General features: G+C 41.5%; 1 protein-coding gene across 7 annotated transcripts in view; it reads right to left on the bottom strand.

Moving 5' to 3' along the window:
* Positions 1-20,929, bottom strand: part of LOC111569679 (kelch-like protein 29) — a 339,950-nt gene that overhangs the window by 77,552 nt on the left and 241,469 nt on the right. For all 7 annotated transcript variants that reach the window (XM_023271948.3, XM_055016003.1, XM_055016000.1 and 4 more), the window contains one exon: positions 427-609. In XM_023271948.3, the coding sequence (XP_023127716.1) occupies positions 427-609 (183 nt within the window). The remainder of the gene's footprint in view (positions 1-426; positions 610-20,929) is intronic.

The following is a 20,929-nucleotide window of genomic DNA, read 5'->3' as shown; positions in this document are numbered from 1 at the left end:
TACTCATTTTTTGAAAATATTCACAAGAATTTTTGCTAAATTTGGGGGATTTTTTTAAAAATAAAATTTCTAAGGGAAACTTTTAAGGAATTATTGGAACTTTCTTCCTGAAGGTTTTGCAAATTTTCAGAAATTTGGGGAATTTTTTTGCTGAATTTTTGGATTTTTTTCAGACAAGGAAACAATATTTTTTGGTGCCCGTAAATGAGGACAACAGGAGGGTTAAACCAATGGAAGGATGATGTACTTGATTTACATCATTTTTTAAAACAATCAGACCTAATATGAAGTATTTATGGGGGTGTAGGGATAACCTGCAGGATGGTTAACCGATAACATCCAGTGTCCTCCTCCTGCTCGGTGCCACTAACCGACTGCAACAGGAAAAGCTGCAATTGTGCTGCCGGAGTGGACAATTTAGCTCACCTGACAGGTAGATGTTGTCCCCGGCCGAGATGACACTGAAGAACTCCCGGTCGTAGAAGGGCAGGCTGGCCAGCGGGTACCACTTACTGTTCTGGGGGTTGAAGCAGGTGACCGCTGTCAGGGAACGCTGGTTCATCCCGATAGCCTGACGCCCCCCCACCAGAACTATCACTTCAGCTACACCTGCAGGACAAAGGAGCAGGAGGAGGGTGGAGGAGGAGGAGAATGGGGGTGGACAAAGGAGGGAAAGAGGTGGGAGAAAGCAGGCCATCAGGAAAGGTTTCCACCAGTAAATAAGGGCCACGATTCTATCAAAGGCTCTTTGTGATGGCCCTGTGTTGTAGTAAACCAGCAGGCAAAATGTTCTGTGGGATGATATTTAAGTTTATAGCATAAAGCATAGTGTGACTTAAATGTCAAATGATTCAGAATGATGAACGGTTGGGTATTTCCTCTTATGTAAAACTAAAAAGTAACAGTTTAGATCTACTATATTAAAAACCCCACAGCATCAACTCAGTGCAACAAAGCCAGCACTGTTGCCATTACTCAGATTCAAATCTTTTTTTTTTTTTCAATACATCCACCTAATTTTTTATGACAGACTCGATCCTCCTTGACATTGAGGTTATCATATTCCAAGAGCTATGTTCTGCCATTCAGCTGCTCTTTGCTGGAGGGTTTGTGTTTCTCTGCCTCTCTTTTTAAAATCCCCCAAAGGTGTTTTATTGGATTCAAGTCAGGCGGCATACTTGTCCAGGTCGCAGCTTTCACTTTTTCTTCTGTAGAAACTCTTTTGTGATTTTGGCAGTGTGCTTTGCACCAGTATCACGCTGGAATATTTCTGTTCTGCCAAGCTTCTGTAGCCTGGGAGTCGTCTTGTCAGCCAGTATTTTGATGTATCCACTGGCATTCATGGCGCCATCTAAAAATGTTTAATCCCCCCAATATCTTTTGTGTTCACGCGTTTGATTTTTCATAAGTAAAACAAAAAACCTGTCTGTCAACTTAGAAATAATTCAGTTTTGAATCATCTGACATTTAAGTGATAATCAACATGAGTGTACTGGGTTTTGCGGCATACTGTATGGTATTTGTATACATTGAATAATGCCATCTTTCTATTTTCATGGTGTTAGGCTGCATGTGAACCATTATAAAATGCTTGCCGCTTTAAAGTCAGCAGGCCGCGGTTGTCTTTGAGTTAATAAGTTTGGCAGAAAGTAAAACAAATAAAATGTAAAGCGACAATGTTTCCTCTCGGTCACAGGAAACCACTGAGTTAAATGGGAAAGTATAGCTCAATTACCAAGACTGATTGGGATTCGTTTGGTTGCTACTCAGCTCTCAAATTCTTCCTTCCTGCACAAACTACAGGCTCTAACCCACTGATTCACTCGTCCACACACTCGCAGTGAAACATACACTGGCATAAGAGAATTGCAAAATCAATAGGCCAATCAATTTGTGTGCATTTGTATGTGAAGGTAGACCTGGTGTGATTAAGAAGATACTTGAAACACGTTCGGTGCTCATCCCTATTACGGCTCAGCAGATCTCAGCACTCGGATGCATGCATACACAACCCCACACACACACACACACACACACACACGCGCGTGCATAGAGCTGGTGGATAAAGACACCAGTGATCCAAAACACACAAACAGGTTGGCAGGCTGCCACATGCGTGTCTCAGGTCCTCTCAGTCTTCAGCAGCAGCAGCAGCAGCAGCAGCAGCAGCAGCAGCAGCAGCAGCAGCAGCAGCAGCAGGCAAGACGACGAGCCGACAGACAGAAATGAGCTGTGTGTTTGTAAGCAGCAGGCAGGCCGGCAGAGGGAGGAGAGCCAGGCAGCGAGAGGATGGCAATAAGAGGAGATAGAGACGCCGTGAGAGGAAGGAGAGGGGGAAATAAAAAGGGGAAAGAAGAAAAAAGAGGAAAAAACGAAGGGAGGCAGAGCTAATCTTCATACACTCCAAACCGAGGCTAACCACTGGTTCACCTGCCCGGATCGATACTCTTCCACACTCTCCTGACAGGACGGCTGTCTCTTCCTCCTGCTTCCTTCTGTTAAAACTATCACCCCCTTTTCTCTCTCTTAAGCTTCTCTCTTCTTTCAAAGCCAGTAAAAACAGAGAGCTTTTCTCTAGGAAGAAGGAACAAGGGTAAAAGAGGAGAAAGATACACAAAATAAAAAAAAACAACTACAATGGGCTTTGCTGAAGCTGAGCAAACAGACAGAGCGGTAAGCACTGCCGCAGACATATCGTGGACATACAGCTTAGACTTAGTGGACAGCTTAAAGCCGGCTGGCTCTTTCCCTCGGTTTTAAGAATGTGTTCCTCTTGCGTGGGACGTGATGGTTGAAGGAGAAATTGTGGCGTTGTCACTGCAAAGATGAAGCTCTGGTACACAGGATAAGAAAACAACAATAAGGCATAGGAAGTTGTGCCGCCCATGTTGGCAGCATTTGTGAAAGATGTGTGGAGTGCAGCTAAAAAAGATCTCGGGGTTGTTGTCACATCACGCCCCGGACTCTGAAGCCTCAAACGGCCTTCGAGACCTCCAACAGACCTTGATATTCAGCTAACAAATGGGAGTGTAGTTTTATAGGACAGTCGCAGCTACAGCGGCTGTTCTTTGACAAAGAAAAAAAGAGTGAAAACAGGCTCTTTGTCTTCCCTCTCATGAGCCTCCCTCTATACCTACACGCACATTAATTATATTGACTTTGTTCTGCTATTGTTCTTCCTCGTGATTAGTCTGCTGCTATTGCTGTACATGTTTGTTCTCTCTGTATTCACCCTGTCACACCCTATTTTTCAACTTTATTGGATTTTAAAAAGTACGACTGTTTTCTTTGCCTTTATGAGACCAAATATTTCATTTCTTTTCATCTCCTTTCCTTTCATCTTATTAGCCGTTTCGGTTTGTTGATATTGACTGCCTTGATTAACTTGGCAAAGTTTCTGTGTCTATGTTGAAGCCAATTTGGGGATTTGCTTTCTCTGTGCACGCACATCAATCAATGTTCTGATGTTTAATGGCGCTTTTAATGTCTGCATAGGTTTGATTGTTCGCGAAGAATTATTAAATCCGACTGCACCCAAAAACATTGTCGGAGATGTACAAACAGTAAATTTCCAGAAGTCACAAGTTTGTTCTTTTAAGTTTAATCCTAAAATGTGAAGATGTTAAAAACACAAAGTGAAAAGAAGATGTTTCTTTTCTTGCTTTTCTACATACAAAAGTCTCTTCCAGCACTGAGCTTGGATCCTCACAGTATCTAATTAGGCCAATTCCACATGCAGCTTCAACGTGCCCCATTGTGTCTATGCACATGCAGGTCTCTATTATCACCTAGTGCACATGTGCCAGGGTTTTGTTTTTTTTTTGCAGCGCTTTCTGCTTGGCCGGACACGTCAGGGAGAGTCCACATCTGGGCGCCGAGGCTGCTCTGACCCCTGAAGCCCTGAACACATTCACAAGCTAACACAACCCAGCACCGGCCTGTCAGAACGCAACGCAACACAACACGAGAGCGGCACCGCTGACGGGGAGTCACAGCATCGGATCAGATGGTTGCGTGGGTGTGTGTCTGTGTGCATATGTGTGAGGTTTTTTTCTTTCTTCGCAGAAGCCTCACAGGGACGGCTGTCAGTCAGTGTGAGGTTTGATGGGAGTTAGGTAGAAGGGATGAAGGGATGGAGGATCGAAAGATGGAGACGAGCGGTTGGGGATGAAGGGATAACCAAGTCTTGACAGCTCTTTTTTTTTTCCTTTTTCCTGACAGAGTTTATACCCATGGCAGTTTGGGGGAGAAAATGTCTCCTTCGCCTGATTGTTACTGACCTTTTGTCATATTCTTGGCATATTTTTAACCTCAGGAAAAAATATCAACTTGGCACTGGTTTTGAGCAACACACTGTTTTATTCATGAATCTGGCTAAGCTACCACTGTTAAAACTTTATTGTACTTTAGACTGAGGGTATTCTTCTACAGTGGTGGAAAAAAGTTTTCAGACACCCCATGCGTTTGTGAAATATTGCAATAAGAATCACTCTTAGGTCTTCAAGTATATTTTTTTTAAGTACAGTCACAGCCAAAATATTAACACATCCTAAAAAAGCCATTAAAAACTGAAAATTGATTGGTTCTGTAAAAATACATCAGAAATTTTGAGTATTGGGTCATTTTGGTACCAGTGATCCACTAATGAAGGTCGTGCTTTTTATTACAAGACAGAATTTTTGTTGCCGTGCTTCATGTCTATATAAAGCCAGCACATTTCAAAGTTCTTCAGAGACAAAAATGGCTAAAACAAGGAACCTAAAGCAGGAAACACATCTGAAGATACAGACTCTCAGCCAGGAAGTGTACAGCTGCACCCAGATAGCCAGGAAGTGCAGATGCAGTTCTTCAGCTGTTGGATTCACTCTGCAGAAATACAGACCAACCAACAGCTTGGAAGACAAACCAAGATCTGGTGTCCAAGGACTTTTCATCCAGGGAAAACTGCCGAATGACATCACAGGAGCTTCAGCAGCAGTGATCAAACCGAACTGGTGTCCAGTGTTCCACCTGCACTGTACGTGGCCGACTTTTAGATCATGGCTTAAGATCCTACAAGGCTGTCAAGAAGCCCCTGATCAATGGGAGACAGAGGTTAGCCCGGCATTGTTGGGCTCAAGCACACAAAAACTGGACAGCCAGCAATTGGGTAAAATTTTAAGCGTGTCCAAAAACTTGACCAACGGTATTTTGTCGTTACGTCGGAATTGGTCATGGGCAGGTTCTTGGTTTACGACGTACACCGTTTCATTGTTACAGGACAATGCACCATGTGAAAAAGCAATAACTGCTTGAGAAACACAGCATAGAGCCTAAGGTGTTTACCTGACCTCCAAACTCTCCAGATGCCAATCTGATGCAGCATCCATGGAATGAGCCAGAGGTTTTTTGGCTTTGTTTTTCAGTTGCCACATAGACTATACTGCCACCTTCTGATGATGCGACACAGCCAGCCTGGTTTACTCGCTCCAAAGCAGCTAAAAGGAAAGAAATGTTTACTTCCAACTGACAGTTATCTGGAAACCTGGCAATTAATCATGTCATGAAGTGTTTGCTTGGAAACTTTGGTCCTGGCATTCATTTCAATATTAGTTTGACATTTACCACCAATCTAAACATCGCTGTAGACTGAGAGCACCTCTCCCTGGCATTGAATACGACAAAGCCCACCTCTAAACTCCCTTAATCCTAATCCAATAGAGCACTCATTAGATGTGCTGGAACAAGCCCCATCTATGGAAGCCACACCCAACAATCAACAAAACCCAAAGGATCCACTACTGGCATCCCAGGACAGCCCACTGGCCCTGTGTCCATGCTCTGACGGGCACAATGTGCACCTTAACAATATCAGGCATGTGGTTTAATTGTGGCTGATTAGGGTATATAAAAAAAAAATCAATACTGGCTCCAAAAACATATTTTAATCAGGCTCTGATTTCTTTCTTATATAACCAAACCATTTACAAATGTTGCTCATTTATACATGTGTTTGTGTTCACCGGATGAATGTGATATTCAGCTACTAGCAGCTAAATTTAGTAGGTTTGAGAAAAATGTTGATTATATCTGTTTAAATGGCCATTTGCAACAGAGACATCACCAAGTCTTCACTGATACAGTGGGCCAGCGGAGTGAGTATTGAGCATAAACAGGGACTAGGATGGAAAACATCTGGACAGAGTGCAGTACTAAATCCCTCAGAAGGAGGCAAGCTGTGTATTGTGCGGCAAAGAAAGCCCCCAAAAAGGATATGTTCTGAGGGATGGACAGTCTTGTGAAAGAGCTGAATCTCAAATTGAAGCTGATGCCCACCCACGGAGCGAGACGTGAATACACACACACACACACACACACACACACACACACACACACACATATAAACACACCCTGACAGCTTCGGCGTATTGCTTCCACCCAATTCGACTTCAACTAAATGAAACCTATCTGTGACAGGAGCACACCGCCCATGCTTTACCCCATGCTGGAACAAGCTGCATTCTCACTGTGGACGTAAACTCACACTCACGGATGTACAGTCGCCCCTGAATCAGTGAGGCTGATGGAAAGATGAAGACAGAAACGGAAAGATTCTGTCATTTCCTCTTCCCTGCTGCCACAATGGGTCTTATCTCACCTTTTTATAGGTCTCCTTGCTCTGTGCCTCATGCTGTGACCCTGCTTTCCTTATTCCTCTTCTTTTTACCCTGCGGCTAACACCTCCCTCTTTCCTTCACTCTCTCGACCTGCGGGAGTCTTTGCCCTCCCTCTCTTCCTGTCTCCTTGTTTTTCAAGTCTTTCTCGCTCGAACCCCAGGAGTCTTTCCTCCTCTTCCAACATGCTCTGCATTTCATCTTCCCTCGCCAGCTTCCTCTTCTTTCACCTCATGCACCTTTTACCCAGTGCTGCCGACTTCTGTGACCTTACTTTAACCAGCCAGACTTCTGCAGCAGAACAGCTACAAGGAGACTGTGGGTGGAGTCATAGAGGCAAATTTAGATCTGGTCTACAAATGGGAGTAACTCAGCAGCCCTGAAAGTTGAAAGTTGAGGCTAGTATTTTGCTCAACACATCCATACATCCATTTTCTTCCATTTTTCTGGGGTCTGGTTGCAGAGGCAGCAGGCTAAGCGGGTCCTTCCAGACGTCCCTCTGTCCTGAAACGTTTTCCATCTCAACAAGGCGGTCATAGGCCTGATGAGATGAAATCCCTCCAGCAAGTTCTGGGTCTCCTCACTGTTAAATGTGGCTGTAAAACCTCCAAAAGAAAGTTCTAATGCATTGGTCCTGGCCTTTCAACTTCCTAGTTTACAATCTAATTAAGAATCCATCGGATGTCCCAGAGGTTGTTAAGCAGCTACCAAACATTAGGTTTTGTTTTCTTTGTACACTGGTTTTAAAAGCCATGCGCAATGTACACTACTCCACTACCTCTGGACGACACTACACAGTCTAGTTTACTCTCTTCACAGCAGATAATTGAAACAAGCCTGATATACATTGTCATCTAAAATTCTATTTGACCATTATGTGGAAACACAGGTATTGATCTGGCTTCAAAGGAAATGTTCTGCTGGGAAATTCTGGGTTCTGGTATTAATTTGAATACTAGATTGACATGTACCACCCACCTGAACACTGTTGCAGATCAAGACCACTCCACCATGCCATGGAATATGACAAAGACCGCAAGCTGTTGACCCGGCATCCAAATTCACCTGATCCCAATCCAATTGAGCAACCATGGGAGGAGCCAGAAGATGCCCGATTCATGGAGGCAACGCACCATAAACGAAAGGAGCGGCAACTTTACTTTGAGCCAGTTTGGGACTTTGCCTACTAATCACAGGGACACAAAAAGCCCTCCACCACAATAAGGTGGCCATTTTTCTTGGGGTTCAACATATGGTAACCCAGAACTTTACTCTCAGCATCAGCTTTCCTCGTCTAAAAGTGATTTGTAACATAACAGAAAAGCATCCCAACAAATACCACCTCCGAAATTCAATATTGAACATTGAGACAGCAGCTGACAACACAATCTGCCTCAAAACTCCATTTAGTAGCTGTTCTGGAACTTTCAATCATGGTCTATTTCCAAGGTCAAGAACTCAGCACTCAATGTTGAAGCCAACATAAAGGAGCAGTTCAGAAAGTACTGAAGATTTTGAACATCTACATAGGGATTGTATGGGACTGGTCAACCAAACGATGCTACCATCACTACTTGGCACCGGAAATGCAAGTCAATTAAGGTAACCATTGATATTTTATTCATGTACAGCACCAGTCAATTTTTGCATGTAAGATGTTATGCAGCCACATGCTGCGACAGACAGCAGCCTCCACCTCCGCAAAGATGTTGTAAATCAGCCAGGTGGAAAGTGGGACACATGACATCTCTGAAAACCAGCGTGGTTGTAAGTATTTTCATCTAGAAAATAAAAATATGATTGCATGTAGGGCTGTAACTAACAATTATTTTCATTGCCAAATATTTTCTCGATTATTCAGTTAGTTGTTTGGTCTATAAAAATGTCCAAAAATCTTAAAAAATGTCAACCAAAAAGTCTTGTTTTGTCCACAACCCAAAGGTATTCAGTTTACTGTCAGAGGAGAAAATAAAACGGAAACTTTAAGATGCTGGAATCCAAAGATTTTTTTTTTTTTTGTTCTTATAAAACTACTGAGTCATAGAATATCAAAATAGTTGGAGACTGACAGAATAGTAGACAGGTATGTAGACATCTACTTGCAAGAAATGAAGAGTACGGGTGATAACACTGCTAAAGTCAAAGCACAACCACTGTTATCTTACTTTTAGAATAATCCACACTTAAATTTCATTTAATCAGCAGGAAAATTAATCACTTAGAACCTCCTTGCTCTTCAGTTCTTAAGATAACTGGTCAAATGCCATGCTGTGATGAAGACAATGCAACGTGATTGGAAGCTCCAGATGAGGAACTACAGGGACCTTGAGGTGAGACTGCTGTGTTTAATAAAAGCCTGATTTATCAACTGGAAGTCTTCTGCTGCTTAGCAACATAATCTACGAATTGCAGAGAAATAAAGGATGTACTGCAGTTTCCTTACAAGATATGTTTGCCTTTATATTTGAACAGTTGTAGTAATTTGAGCTACCTGCTGATTCAGATTGTTTCCTTCATTTCTGTTGAAAAATCTTTAGTTTGGTTTTCTTTCTTTTAATGAAATCATCACATCAAACCCTCAGTTCAGTCCTGCTTGTTTTTGTCTGTTGCTGAATCAGACTGTTTTATTCAATTTTGTGCAAATCTGGGCTCATACAAACTCTCTTTATGAGGTTAAGAGCTCAGCGACCACCAATCTGCAGCCGAGCTATGGCATTAGAACTGCTTCTGTGGATTTTGCTGCCCTTTGTATACACTGTAATGACATACTGTATATTCTAGCTGAGTGGGTTTAGCTCTTTCAGTAACCAGAGAGGGGAGCTATTGCCAAAAGCTACTGATTGGGTCATAGACCTTGGTCATTCAGTTCATCGTGAGGATTCAGTGTGAAAGATTTGCTTATTCATGTACAAAACACTTCTACTGTGAAAATATATATATATATATATATATATATATATACACACACACACACACACACACAGTGTATTCACACTACAAATTGATTTACAGTCCTTCCCCAACTTCTCTGCTTCTTTTTCCTCTTTGTAGATCTCCTCTGTAACGTTTAGAGCAGAAAAACAGATTTGCAAGGGATTTAACTCAAAGGTATACTTTATGAAAGGGAACATCGCTCAAATAATTGTTCCTACAATAAGCTTCCGCTCCGTTTTTTCATTAGTCTTTAACATTCTCCTCAATCAAATCTCTCTGGTTTGCAGCGAGGCATTAAACACATAAATCACAGGACTGCAGCGATGACAATGACAAACAACCATCTAGTCCAGTCTGAAAGAAAAAGAAAAAAAAAGAGGGGGAGTGATGTCTGTGTATTAACAAAGGTATCACATACATAAATATGTATGTGTAAATATGTATAACTGGAGAAAACTGGAAGATTTTTACTCAGTGGGTATCAGAGCTGCAGTGACACCAGCAGTCCGTCTCTCAGGACTCAGAGCCATTTATATCTCACTGCTGGTCCATAACCATTTCTTCTTATCACCGCTGCTTCTCTCTATTCTCTCTCTTCAGCTGTTTTTTCTTTCCTAATCCCATGATTTCTCTCCCTGGGTATTAATTTGCTATAGTGAGGATCAGGGGGCCAAAGGCTCCCAAATAATGTCAGGGTCCGGGGAGGTGAAATGAATTCACACGCATGTGTTTCCATGCAACTGTGTATTTCCTCGTCTGCTGGGGATCTGCTCAGCAAAAATATACACTCCAGCAATTGGCTGGTGTACTTGGAAGAGAAGACAAACCTTTTCAAGGCTTCAAGTGTCCTCGAACGCCATGTTTGCAGGCTCAGTTCTCATTTATCTTTCAATATCAGGCCAGGAAAGCAGTTTTGGTTCACTCTGTTCAGGTTTTCAGATAACTGCTTGAGATTTCTCCCTCCAAACTGACAATAAAATTTATTGGTATTTGGTTTGTGTTGCTCACAGAATTGTAAAATTACACCAGCATTGTGTCTCCACAAAACAGGTTTTGGTAAAGCTATTTCTGCCGACGAAATAATCCCTGTGAAAACTGTTCAGAAGTTGCTTCCATGGATTTTCCAGAGTAACTGGGACACTGTACTGGAGAGAGATGTTACTGTTAAATTTTTTAAATCATGTATTGGTGAGCCGGGCATAAATGCAGGAATTTGGGAGGAAAAAACACAAAACTATCCACAGTTGAGCTCAAAATAATTCATACCTATATCGCAATACTGAGTTATGGGGGAATAGCCTTTTTCTGGTTTCAACTGAAATAAACAAGTAAGAGCAAAAGACAGAAAGACACCATGTTAGACATGTTGATGATAAGTTTGAGGTATTGAGGTATGCAATGGTAATGCCTATATCTGTAATCAGACTGTTCTTATAGCTGCTAACAAGCTTACTGCATGTCTCTGCTGGGATTTTGTTTCACTTCTCTTTGTAAACATCTCCATCAATCTGGTTTTCAGTTCTCTCCACAGATTCTCAATGGGATTCATGTCTAAACTCTGAATTTCTGCTCCAACATTTTCGTATTGTTTTCTTTTAACCATTTCTTGACCACTTTGGCTGTGTGTCTCTGGTTGTTGTCTTGTTGGAAGGTTCAATGTCAAGTTAAGTTTTTCTGCAGACTGACTGATGTTTTTCTCTAAAGACTTCATAACATGTTCTTTTCTCAGGGCTGCCATGTAAAAGCCATGTCTCTGAGTCTAAACAACTCCATTTTCATCACATCTAACCACAGCAACGATGATGAAAACCTTTCTTCTTTGTCCAGCTGAGCTTTTGTATGTCTGTCTTAGAGACTCAGAGCCGTTCTTGGTAGGCGTCAAGTTCAGTGTCTGATTGAGATGCTGCTACAAGAACTGCTTAGATTCATCAGGATGGCCTTGGTGGGTTCTTCTTGGTCTCTACCATTCTTTCCAGCACAGGGGTCACCACTTATCTTCCTACCGCCCTTGAGCTTTTTCACACTGCAGAACGTCTTGTACTTCTTGACAATACTTTGCACCATGGCACATATGTCTTTTAGCATTTCCCAGCTGTTATGTGAGCATCTACAATGTGCAGCTCTCTTTTCTCTTTCAGAAAAACAGTGACTTACACTTGACTAGTAACTGACTAGATAATTACTGCATCAGCTGTTCTCAGTTTAGAGTGTAATAGCACTCTCCAGAACATGGTAGAAATTACCAGGACTATTTGATGTGGCATAAAAACAGCATTTAAAAAAAAAAAAAAGAATTGGATAAAACAAATAGCTAAAATGTATCACTAATATCTCAAACAGAATGTACTACCATCTTCTGTTACTTGTTTATGTAATTTTCAGTCAGAAACAACCTACTATTTATGTAAAAATTCACTATAAATCTAAATTTGGTATGGGAATGAATGACTCTGGGCTCAACTGTACATGGCTGTTTACAGTTGGAGAAAAGAGAGAAAATATTTTCCCACAACTTAGATGGACTAACCCTCTAAATCTTGTAGTATTTAAATATTATATATTACGATTTGATGATCTGATGCAGGCACAGATGCGCCCACAATCCAAACAACCAGATCTGCACCATCAGCACATGTGAAGCTACAGCTCAAAGCAGCTCCACTCTGCCTGTTGAATATTGGATGAGGCTGAAGCCGCCTTCCAGCCTCGCAGCAGGTACCAGCGGGTCAAAGTGCCAGATGTGGTGTGAACGATGCCGAGGCTGATCCATGTTTCTGTAAATGCTGTTGACTTCGGGTTTGAACACGAACTGCAGCTCAAGAACAGAGTGAGTCAAGTTTTCTGGCTGCAGCCAAGACGATCGCCGCCTCCCCTTTTCCTGCTTCTCGGTAGCTCAGGCTGATAGCAGCCAAAAGGTCAAGCGGATGCAACCTTAATTTTGGCTGCGGCCCTTTCACACATTCCGGATACAATGTGGATTTACCGCCTCCATGTTACATTCATAAACTGAGATAGACGTGTTTGCTTGAGATTGCTCTGATAAGCCGAAGGAATAGCAAAAAACTCATATGCCAATCCTCCAGTGGATCGCAGCATCCAACTTTGTGCTCACTCATTCTGTTCCTCACTGCCTCCTTCCTCTTCTCCACTCCCTCAAAATACCATCTCCAGACTCCAGAAATAAAATCGGAAGAGGATCCGCTGAAGGGCACTCTTCACATAGAGCGATTAAGACATTTCTGGCACATTCTCCTGCATCCTGCTTTTCCAGTTTGAGAGGTGAAACAGAGTAATCTCACGCTGCATTGGCTCTAAAAGACAAACCAGGCTGAATAATTACACAGAGCAGGACAATAATCAACAAAGTCCTGACATTAAAAAAAAACAAAAAAAAAGGCAAAGCTTACTATTGTCTTTCCAAGCTGCTGACAGCTTCCCTATCTGCATCGCCTTGCTTAATGGTTAGTGTTGAGGTTGTGCAGCCAGACAGAAAGATGACAAATAAATTCAATTATTCCACGAAAAAGAGCCACTGTCAGAGCTGATGAGGAGCAGTTGAGGAAACGTCGCAGGGATCAGTGAGGCGGAGTGATAATCGGGCCCGATCCAGAAGCGGTAGGTGGCAGAGGAAAGTCATCTGATGATCTTTTATGCTCTCCTTACAAGGTGTGAATCTTGTTCTGCTTTCTTTGCGGCGGTGGCACGCTACGACTACTCTCTGAGGAGCTGCTGGCTGACGGAGGTGTGAATGAGGAGATGAATGTCACGCCTACGTGGCTCCGGACCTCAGAGAGCAGCCTAGCTTTTATTGTCTCCAAGCCGTGGATGCGAGCCACGCTCTTGTGCGAGGCCGGTTCTAATGAAATCCAGCCATTCTAGACCGCAGCAACACGGGGTTTTATTTGGGTTGCCTTCTGGTGCAGGAATGTAAAATGGTCAATAAGGTTTGATATCAACATTTCCAGAGTAATTTAGGGAGCAGCCAAAATCCTGCTGTAACACGCACCACAGTACTGATCCCAATTTTGCAGGAAAGAAAAAAAGAATAAAATCTTGTTCTGGGGAGCTTTAAAGTCAGTAATCTATAACTGCAAACACCATTTCATGTATAACGAATGATGGATAAAATGCTTGTGCAGGAATGATGGAGTGAACTTGCAGCTATCGGAGTTGGTCTCACTGTGGTTTAACTTTCCAGCTTACAGATACATGAACGCTTGATTACAGATGATGAAGTGGACAGAAAAAGAGAGAGAGAGGCGGGCTGAGAAGGAGTGCAGCTACTGTTTAAGGATTCCCTCCCACAGTGTATGCATTTAAAGCTTTAACAGTGTGTGTGTGTGTGTGTGTGTGTGTGTGTGTGTGTGTGTGTGTGTGTGTGTGTGTGTGTGTGTGTGTGCGTGTGTGCGTGTGAGGAAGACAGAGAAACAGTGTGAGCCGAGCTGGACCCCTGCATCTCCTAGTCATTACAGCTCATTTGTCTGAGTGCTATTCCACTTGGCTGGGTTGAGTTAACAGTTTGCCCTGGCGCTCTCCACCCTCCTGAGCTGAGCACAGCGACACATGTGGAGAGAAGGAAATGGGAACATAATGTATGAGTTCAACTGGGCCGCGTGCACGTACGTACACAAGGAAAGAAAAAACTTTTGCTGCTCCTTAAAGGCACGCAAGCAGCATCGTTGTGTCCGAGTCCGAGAACATATACACTGTTGGACTTGGACAGTGAAGTAGAGGCCAAGGCAAAGAGAAAGAAGCCAAGTGCACCAGAGAAGCCGGTCAAGAAAACAAAAAGTGGAGAAAGTTCCAAGGCAGGAGGCTCATCCAAGAGCAGCAGAAATGGTGATAACATCTTCCAGATTGGAAAGATGAGATATGTCAGTGTCAGAGACTTCAAGGGTAAAGTCCTGATTGACATCAGAGAGTACTGGATGAACCAAGATGGGGAGATGAAGCCGGGGAAAAAGGGTATCTCCCTGAGTCCTGAGCAATGGAACACAGAGACTGATAAGCATTCCTTTCAGTGCTATCTGTTGAACTAATTGAACATGTTGGCTAATCAGTTTTATATATGAACGCCACCAAAGTCAGAGTACATCCAGTGATTAAAGAATTACAGCATCATGGTGCCCAAGTCAATCAATCTACTTGCAGTTTACATCCCCGTCTGTCAAGACTCCTGTATTATATGTAGTGCAGACTTTGAAGGGGTTTAATAAAAAGTATTAACCATCTGAAGGACAAAACCTGCAGACGAATCTGACAGGCACGTTCTATATATTTAAAAAATCATAAAAATATCACTATTTATCCCAGCAAAAAACAGTAAAAACGGAAAAATTGGAGACCCTTGAAATAGTCATGTGGTATGTGGTTCCATTGTTCAAATTAACCCAATCAAAAATTCAATATTTAATCAAACTCACTTAACTCTATATGTTCTGTTCAAAAAAATCACACAAAAAAAAAACTGTCTGCACCAGATTCTGAAGAGATAAAAATGATGTATTCCTGAACACAAGTGAGAAGCCATGACTGACTCTGCTGTGACCAACAGTCAGGAGACAAAAAAAATCTGAGACTATTTGGTTGAACTGCAGGCAGTGTTTCCACAAAGCAAAGAGGCCAAAAGCAGAACTAAACATACTTGATCAGTAAAACAAATGCAGTATATGGAGGAGCAAGTTGTTGGAAAATACATTCAGCACGGTGAAACATCTTTCTAGAGATGATGTGCAAAGTACCGTGAAAAATGCAGAATTCGTAGAAGTCTAAAATACTGAAGTCTTTTTTTCCACTTTCGTAAAAATCAAATCAGTCCAACTTTCTTTGTTTTTTCTTTCATAATTTACAGCATTACAAATGTCAGAGTTCTGTCTCCTTCTAGTCATGGTTGTGCTGATTCCATAGAGGTGCAAGTTTTCACTACACTGACATATATGATTACTGAGTTCTAGAGTGTAGAAGTTTGCTGTAGAGATACCGATGCCCCTTGAGGCAAATTCTTTGATATAGGGATATATAAATGACATTGATTTGACAAGACATTGTTAAGTTTTGTTGTTCTTGTTCTGCTGTGTGTTAGTCCAGTGTTGTACCTTTAGCATTCACAAGTATCTTAGCGGCAAATTTCGTCATCTGTCCACGTCCACTACAGTCCACCTACAGCCCAAAATTTGTGTTCTGCTCCTACAGGTAAAGCAGTGTGTATTTGTGAAATACATAGATGCCGATCTACTGCACATATATGAGAATGCATCCTCCAAACAGACTAGAAAGTATGAAAGTTTAAAATAACTATGCATCTGTTGTGTCCCCAGCTGTCCATGTGTGCATCCACAAGGGAGTGTAATCCTGGCTTTAACGTGCAAGTTTACTGAGAGAAACAAAAAACAGACTCAGACTCCTTGTATGTTCTCACATGTTTGGCCAGTAAAGCTGTTTTTGATTGAGCACAAAGTTGCAGCCGTGGCAGCAGAAAGTTCTTCACTGCATAGAAGCTGAGATCTAGCGAATCAAAGTTAGTGATCTGACCACACACACTCCATGTCTCCTTCTGTTTCTGAGTCATCGTGTTAAATAAAAGCCAGAAAAGTGTTTTTACAGAAACATTATGATGTAAAGTGAAGCTGACCTTTGGCCTGTCGGGTATAACATGTCATCACTTCATCTTTTTATATGATTAGTGTGAATTTTGTCAGAATTAGCGTATAAATTCTTGAGTTATGGCCAGAGATGTCTTTCTTCAGGTCACACTGACCTCCACCAAATTCTAATCAGATCAACCTTGAGTCCAAGTAAACATTTGTGCCAATTGCGAAGCATTGCCCTCCGGGCGATCCAGAGATACTGGAATCACGAAATTGGGACAGACGGACGGACAACCGGAAAACATAACGCCTCGGGCATCGGCTGTTTCAGGGCAAAGAGGCATGAAAATGTTGTGAGCGAACTCGCAGCACTGACGGCTGTTTAATCCCGTGATCCCCTGGAAAGTCTAATGACAGCTAATCAGATGCACATCCACAGTCTAATTTACCAATTACCAGCTAATGGATACACATACACCACGCAAAATGCCATGGATTCATTACGAGACACTCACAGTTTTTACTTTACTCCAGACTCTTTTCCTGGTGCCAAATGAGGAAGACAGAAGGCTGCGAACAGAAGACAGACATCAGCTACACGCCTCCAAATGTCTTCCTGAAAAGTTGCAGTAGGACAAATGAAGTACACTAAGATAGAAATACCACTCAAATCACATTATGTTAAAAGAACAGAAACAATAACACCATCTGCACACGGAAAACCTCCCAGCGTGCATCTTTAAATTTAAAATTGCATCTACATTTGCAGATCACAGACAGTTATTTTCTAAGCCGAATATCTTTTTGGCTGCTTAATTAACATCTAATAAAATAATATGCCGAGAATCCGCTCTAGAATGTCAAGGAAGTGCAAAGCAAAACTGAGGAAACACCTCATTTTCAGTCAGCACAGCAGCTCAGAAATAAACCTCATGTCATGGTGCTTATTCACATTTTTACTGCCTTCAAGTCATTCTGGGAGAAAAGAAAAACAGCTTTGTCCAGCCTTCTTCCAAATCATTTTTTTTTTGTAGAAATAACTCTGCATAGGAACACACACAGTGAAACAATGTGGTGACCTGTCAGAGTGGCTAATGTAAAAATTAACAATCAATAAAAAACGGGCAATTAAGTCAAGAAAGAAACTCCAGCGATGCAGCACAGCGGGAGTCTATATAAAGAAAAACCTGGAAAAACAACACAATTAAGGCGAGTATGAAAACCATCTGGCTGCTTCTGTTCGGCTACAATAGAAATAACTTTTTTAGAGCTTACAGCTAATGGAGCAAGTACTCATTAAAATGTCTCCCTCTTTTTTGTTTTTTCTAAAGCTAAAAAAGGTTTACGCCTTTCCATCTTCTAAACATATTGCAGAGTGGTTCTTCATAGTCCATTAATATTCATATTAACAGAGATCTTATCCTTGACATGAGCGATGAGCTTCATTTGGCAAAAACATGGCAAATATAGGAAAATTGGCAAAGACATTTGTGCTACTATTTGACATTCTGGCATTGTTCCCATCATGTTTTACTGTTAAAAGTTCTCCTAACCAATACTTCTGCCTTAAGAGTGGGTAAGCTTTGGTTTCATGTACCAATGGACAATCATGACTACAGTTTACAGTCCTTTTAACGTGTTTGTAAGTAACTGGTTTGGTTTTTAGATCCCTTAACTTTACAATTTTATGTTCACTATAAGTTATCAGTGTTTTTCCCAGCAGCAAACAACAAACCTGCTAGTAACACATGTTCATATAGCAGCTACAACCCATAACAATACTATTACTAGGGGTGTCTGATATTGGCTTTTTTGCCAATAACCGATATGTTGATATTGTCCAACTCTGAATTTCTGATTCCAATATCAACCGATACAGATATATGTGGGTTATTTAAGTAATTTTAGGTAACATCACATATCTCCTGTCGTGGAATTAACACACAATGCCTAGTTTTATTGTGATGCCCTATTGGATGCATTCTCAAATGTAATAAGTCAAATGTAACCATTGTCTGCGCAAAGTAATAAAATTACTTCAACTTAAGTTATGGAAAAATGCCATATTTATGCCATTTTGGGTTTTTTTTCAATTGTGTCAAACAACAGTTCACACTCTCCCTCTCCCTTGGAGGTTCCAGGGGTGAGTTTATTGCAGTATCTTTACACTTTTCTTTCTTTCTTTTCTTTTTTTTTTTTAGCATTTTCAGTAACTGTTTGCCTTTGTTTGCAATACCAAACTAATCGCTTAATTACAGGCAACAACACTACATGGTTAAATAGAGGGAAAAGATCATGGTTTAGATTAAAACCTACTTGCTTTGATTTGTCCTGCCACAAAAGCAGCCCCTAAAACTGGAACTATCTTACAATTATACAGTTTTTTTTGTGAATATAATGTGTTTTGTGCTGTAAAACAACAGAGCTATTCTGGTATGAAAAAGAAGTGTGAGGAACAAGAAACAGTTATGCAGAAATACCACAAATATTCATTGCAATTTCACCACCACCATGTGCAGCTGGTCCACCAAAGACTTAACAAAAGTTATGCACAGTTTGAATGCAACTCTGGTACCTCAATACTCTTTCAAAACTAGCAAAAATAGATCGAGAAAATGACCATTAGACTACAGACAACAGCCGGTTAACTTAGCATCAACAAAGACTGAAAATGGGAAACAGCAGCTGGTGTGGATGTGATGGAGGGTAACAAAATCTGCACCTCTAAAAGCTCACTAATTAACATATCGAGTCTCATTTGCTGCATCCCTGAAGACAAAATGCTAAAATACCTCGCTTTACCAAAGTAAAAGATCCTGATTTTCCAAAAAGAATTGCCGAATATATATATATATATATATATACATATATATATGTGTATATATATATATATATATATATATATATATATATATATATATATATATATATATATATATATATATATATATATATATATATATATACACATATATACACACACACACATATGTATATATACAGATATATTTAGCTTTTCTAGTATTTTTTTTTTGAGTCTCAGATGTTGATTTCTGCCTTAATAATCCATTATTGGTTGGGCTCTGCTGACAAATGCTGAAATAATACCTGCACCGTGAGCATATTAAGGCTCAATGTGAAAGAATGTTAATTAAAAATGAGTCTCAGAGGAGCAACTTAAGTTTCCAGGCTGAAAAAATAAAAAGTTTAATTCACCTCAAATTTATTACAAGGAGTGAATGTGTGAGGCCCAGACACACACACACACACACACACACACACAAACACACACACACGAAGACTATAATACTCCCCCATATGCACGCGACACACAAGTTCACAGATTGACTGCGCTCAGCAAGAAGTGCTTCACGGATGGCAGTTTTCCTTTCTTTTTCCGCTTGACAGACTTATCAACCGAGCTCAGGTGGTGCCCCATCTGCTTGCGCACATTTAAAATACACACACACACACACACACACACACACACTTACTGCTTACACAAGAAGACACATGCTCAAAGAATAAACTCAATCAAATGTCTGCCCTTCAAATTTCATTTCTGATCCCCCTCCTGGCTCCGTGGCTCTCCTCCTCCCTCTGACCACACACTGACCTCTCCTCCTGTTCTCCCACGTCCTTTTTCACTTTCTTATCCTCCGACAACACTCCCCCGGCAACCTCAAACCCTCCTTCCAGTCTTTATTTTATCTCCCTCGCTGTCCCCTTACGTCTAAAACTGCAATCCCAGAGAGCGAGCGCCCCGCTGTGCAGAGCCCAGGCCCGTCCAATGCAGCAGATGGTTGAGCAACGCACGCATGCAGACAAACACTGCACAAACACACACTCTACACCACTCAGTACTACAAGTATACATACAGTTACACAGAAGGTCAGAGGACATTCTGTATTTATCGCTGCAGTGCATTAGAACAGACCATTTTTCACACTTATGAAACCGCCACACACACAAACACACACGAACACACACGCTCAGAGAGTCAGTCATAATAAGGACTTTAGCTTCAGACGAGTTCAAAACGCAATCGGGAAAACTTACATATACTTCGCAATCATGGAGCCATTGGGGTATAATGCATCATGAATGTATTCATCGCAGCAGCGTTTATGCATTTATATAATTCTGTTGTACAGAGCCACGAGCTACTGCGAATCAATACGCGCTTCAGCCTGCATAATGGGGATGCAGAAGGCATAAGATATGCACATACCAAACACTATAAAATGGGCCTTGACAGAAAAATGCTTCAAGAAACTGCAGAGAACAAAGAGAAACTACTGGATCGAGGATGAGTAATGGGACGACGCTGGGCGCGCATAACGCAACAAATGTTTTCTCTCGAGAGGCAAATGATTCTTCATAAACCCTCATGCAACTAACTGCATTACAGGCAATTAAAGATGCAAGAAAAGAAAAAAAAAGAAAAAATACTGACCTGACGCAATCCTCCTCAGTGTTTGTTTACTGGCTAATAAACAACACCGGCTGCACAACGGAGTCAGGCTGGTAAACTGACCTCTCCATAAAGTGCCATTTGTTAGGCAATTATCTTTATTCCACCGAGCAGAAAATAAGTTGTGCTGAATGGTTAGGTGTGCTGGTGTGAAACTCATAATGCCATGCAGACACTGTAATTAGGCAGCTCTTTACAGGGTTGAGGAGTGTGGTCCTGGCTGACCTGCAGGGGGAAAAAAACTCGCAGCCAAAAGCGATTTTGCAGGCGCCTTCCAATT

Source organism: Amphiprion ocellaris, chromosome 12 (genome assembly GCF_022539595.1).
Source record: "Amphiprion ocellaris isolate individual 3 ecotype Okinawa chromosome 12, ASM2253959v1, whole genome shotgun sequence".
NCBI lineage: Eukaryota > Metazoa > Chordata > Actinopteri > Pomacentridae > Amphiprion > Amphiprion ocellaris.
This window is presented reverse-complemented; position numbering and strand designations above follow the sequence as displayed.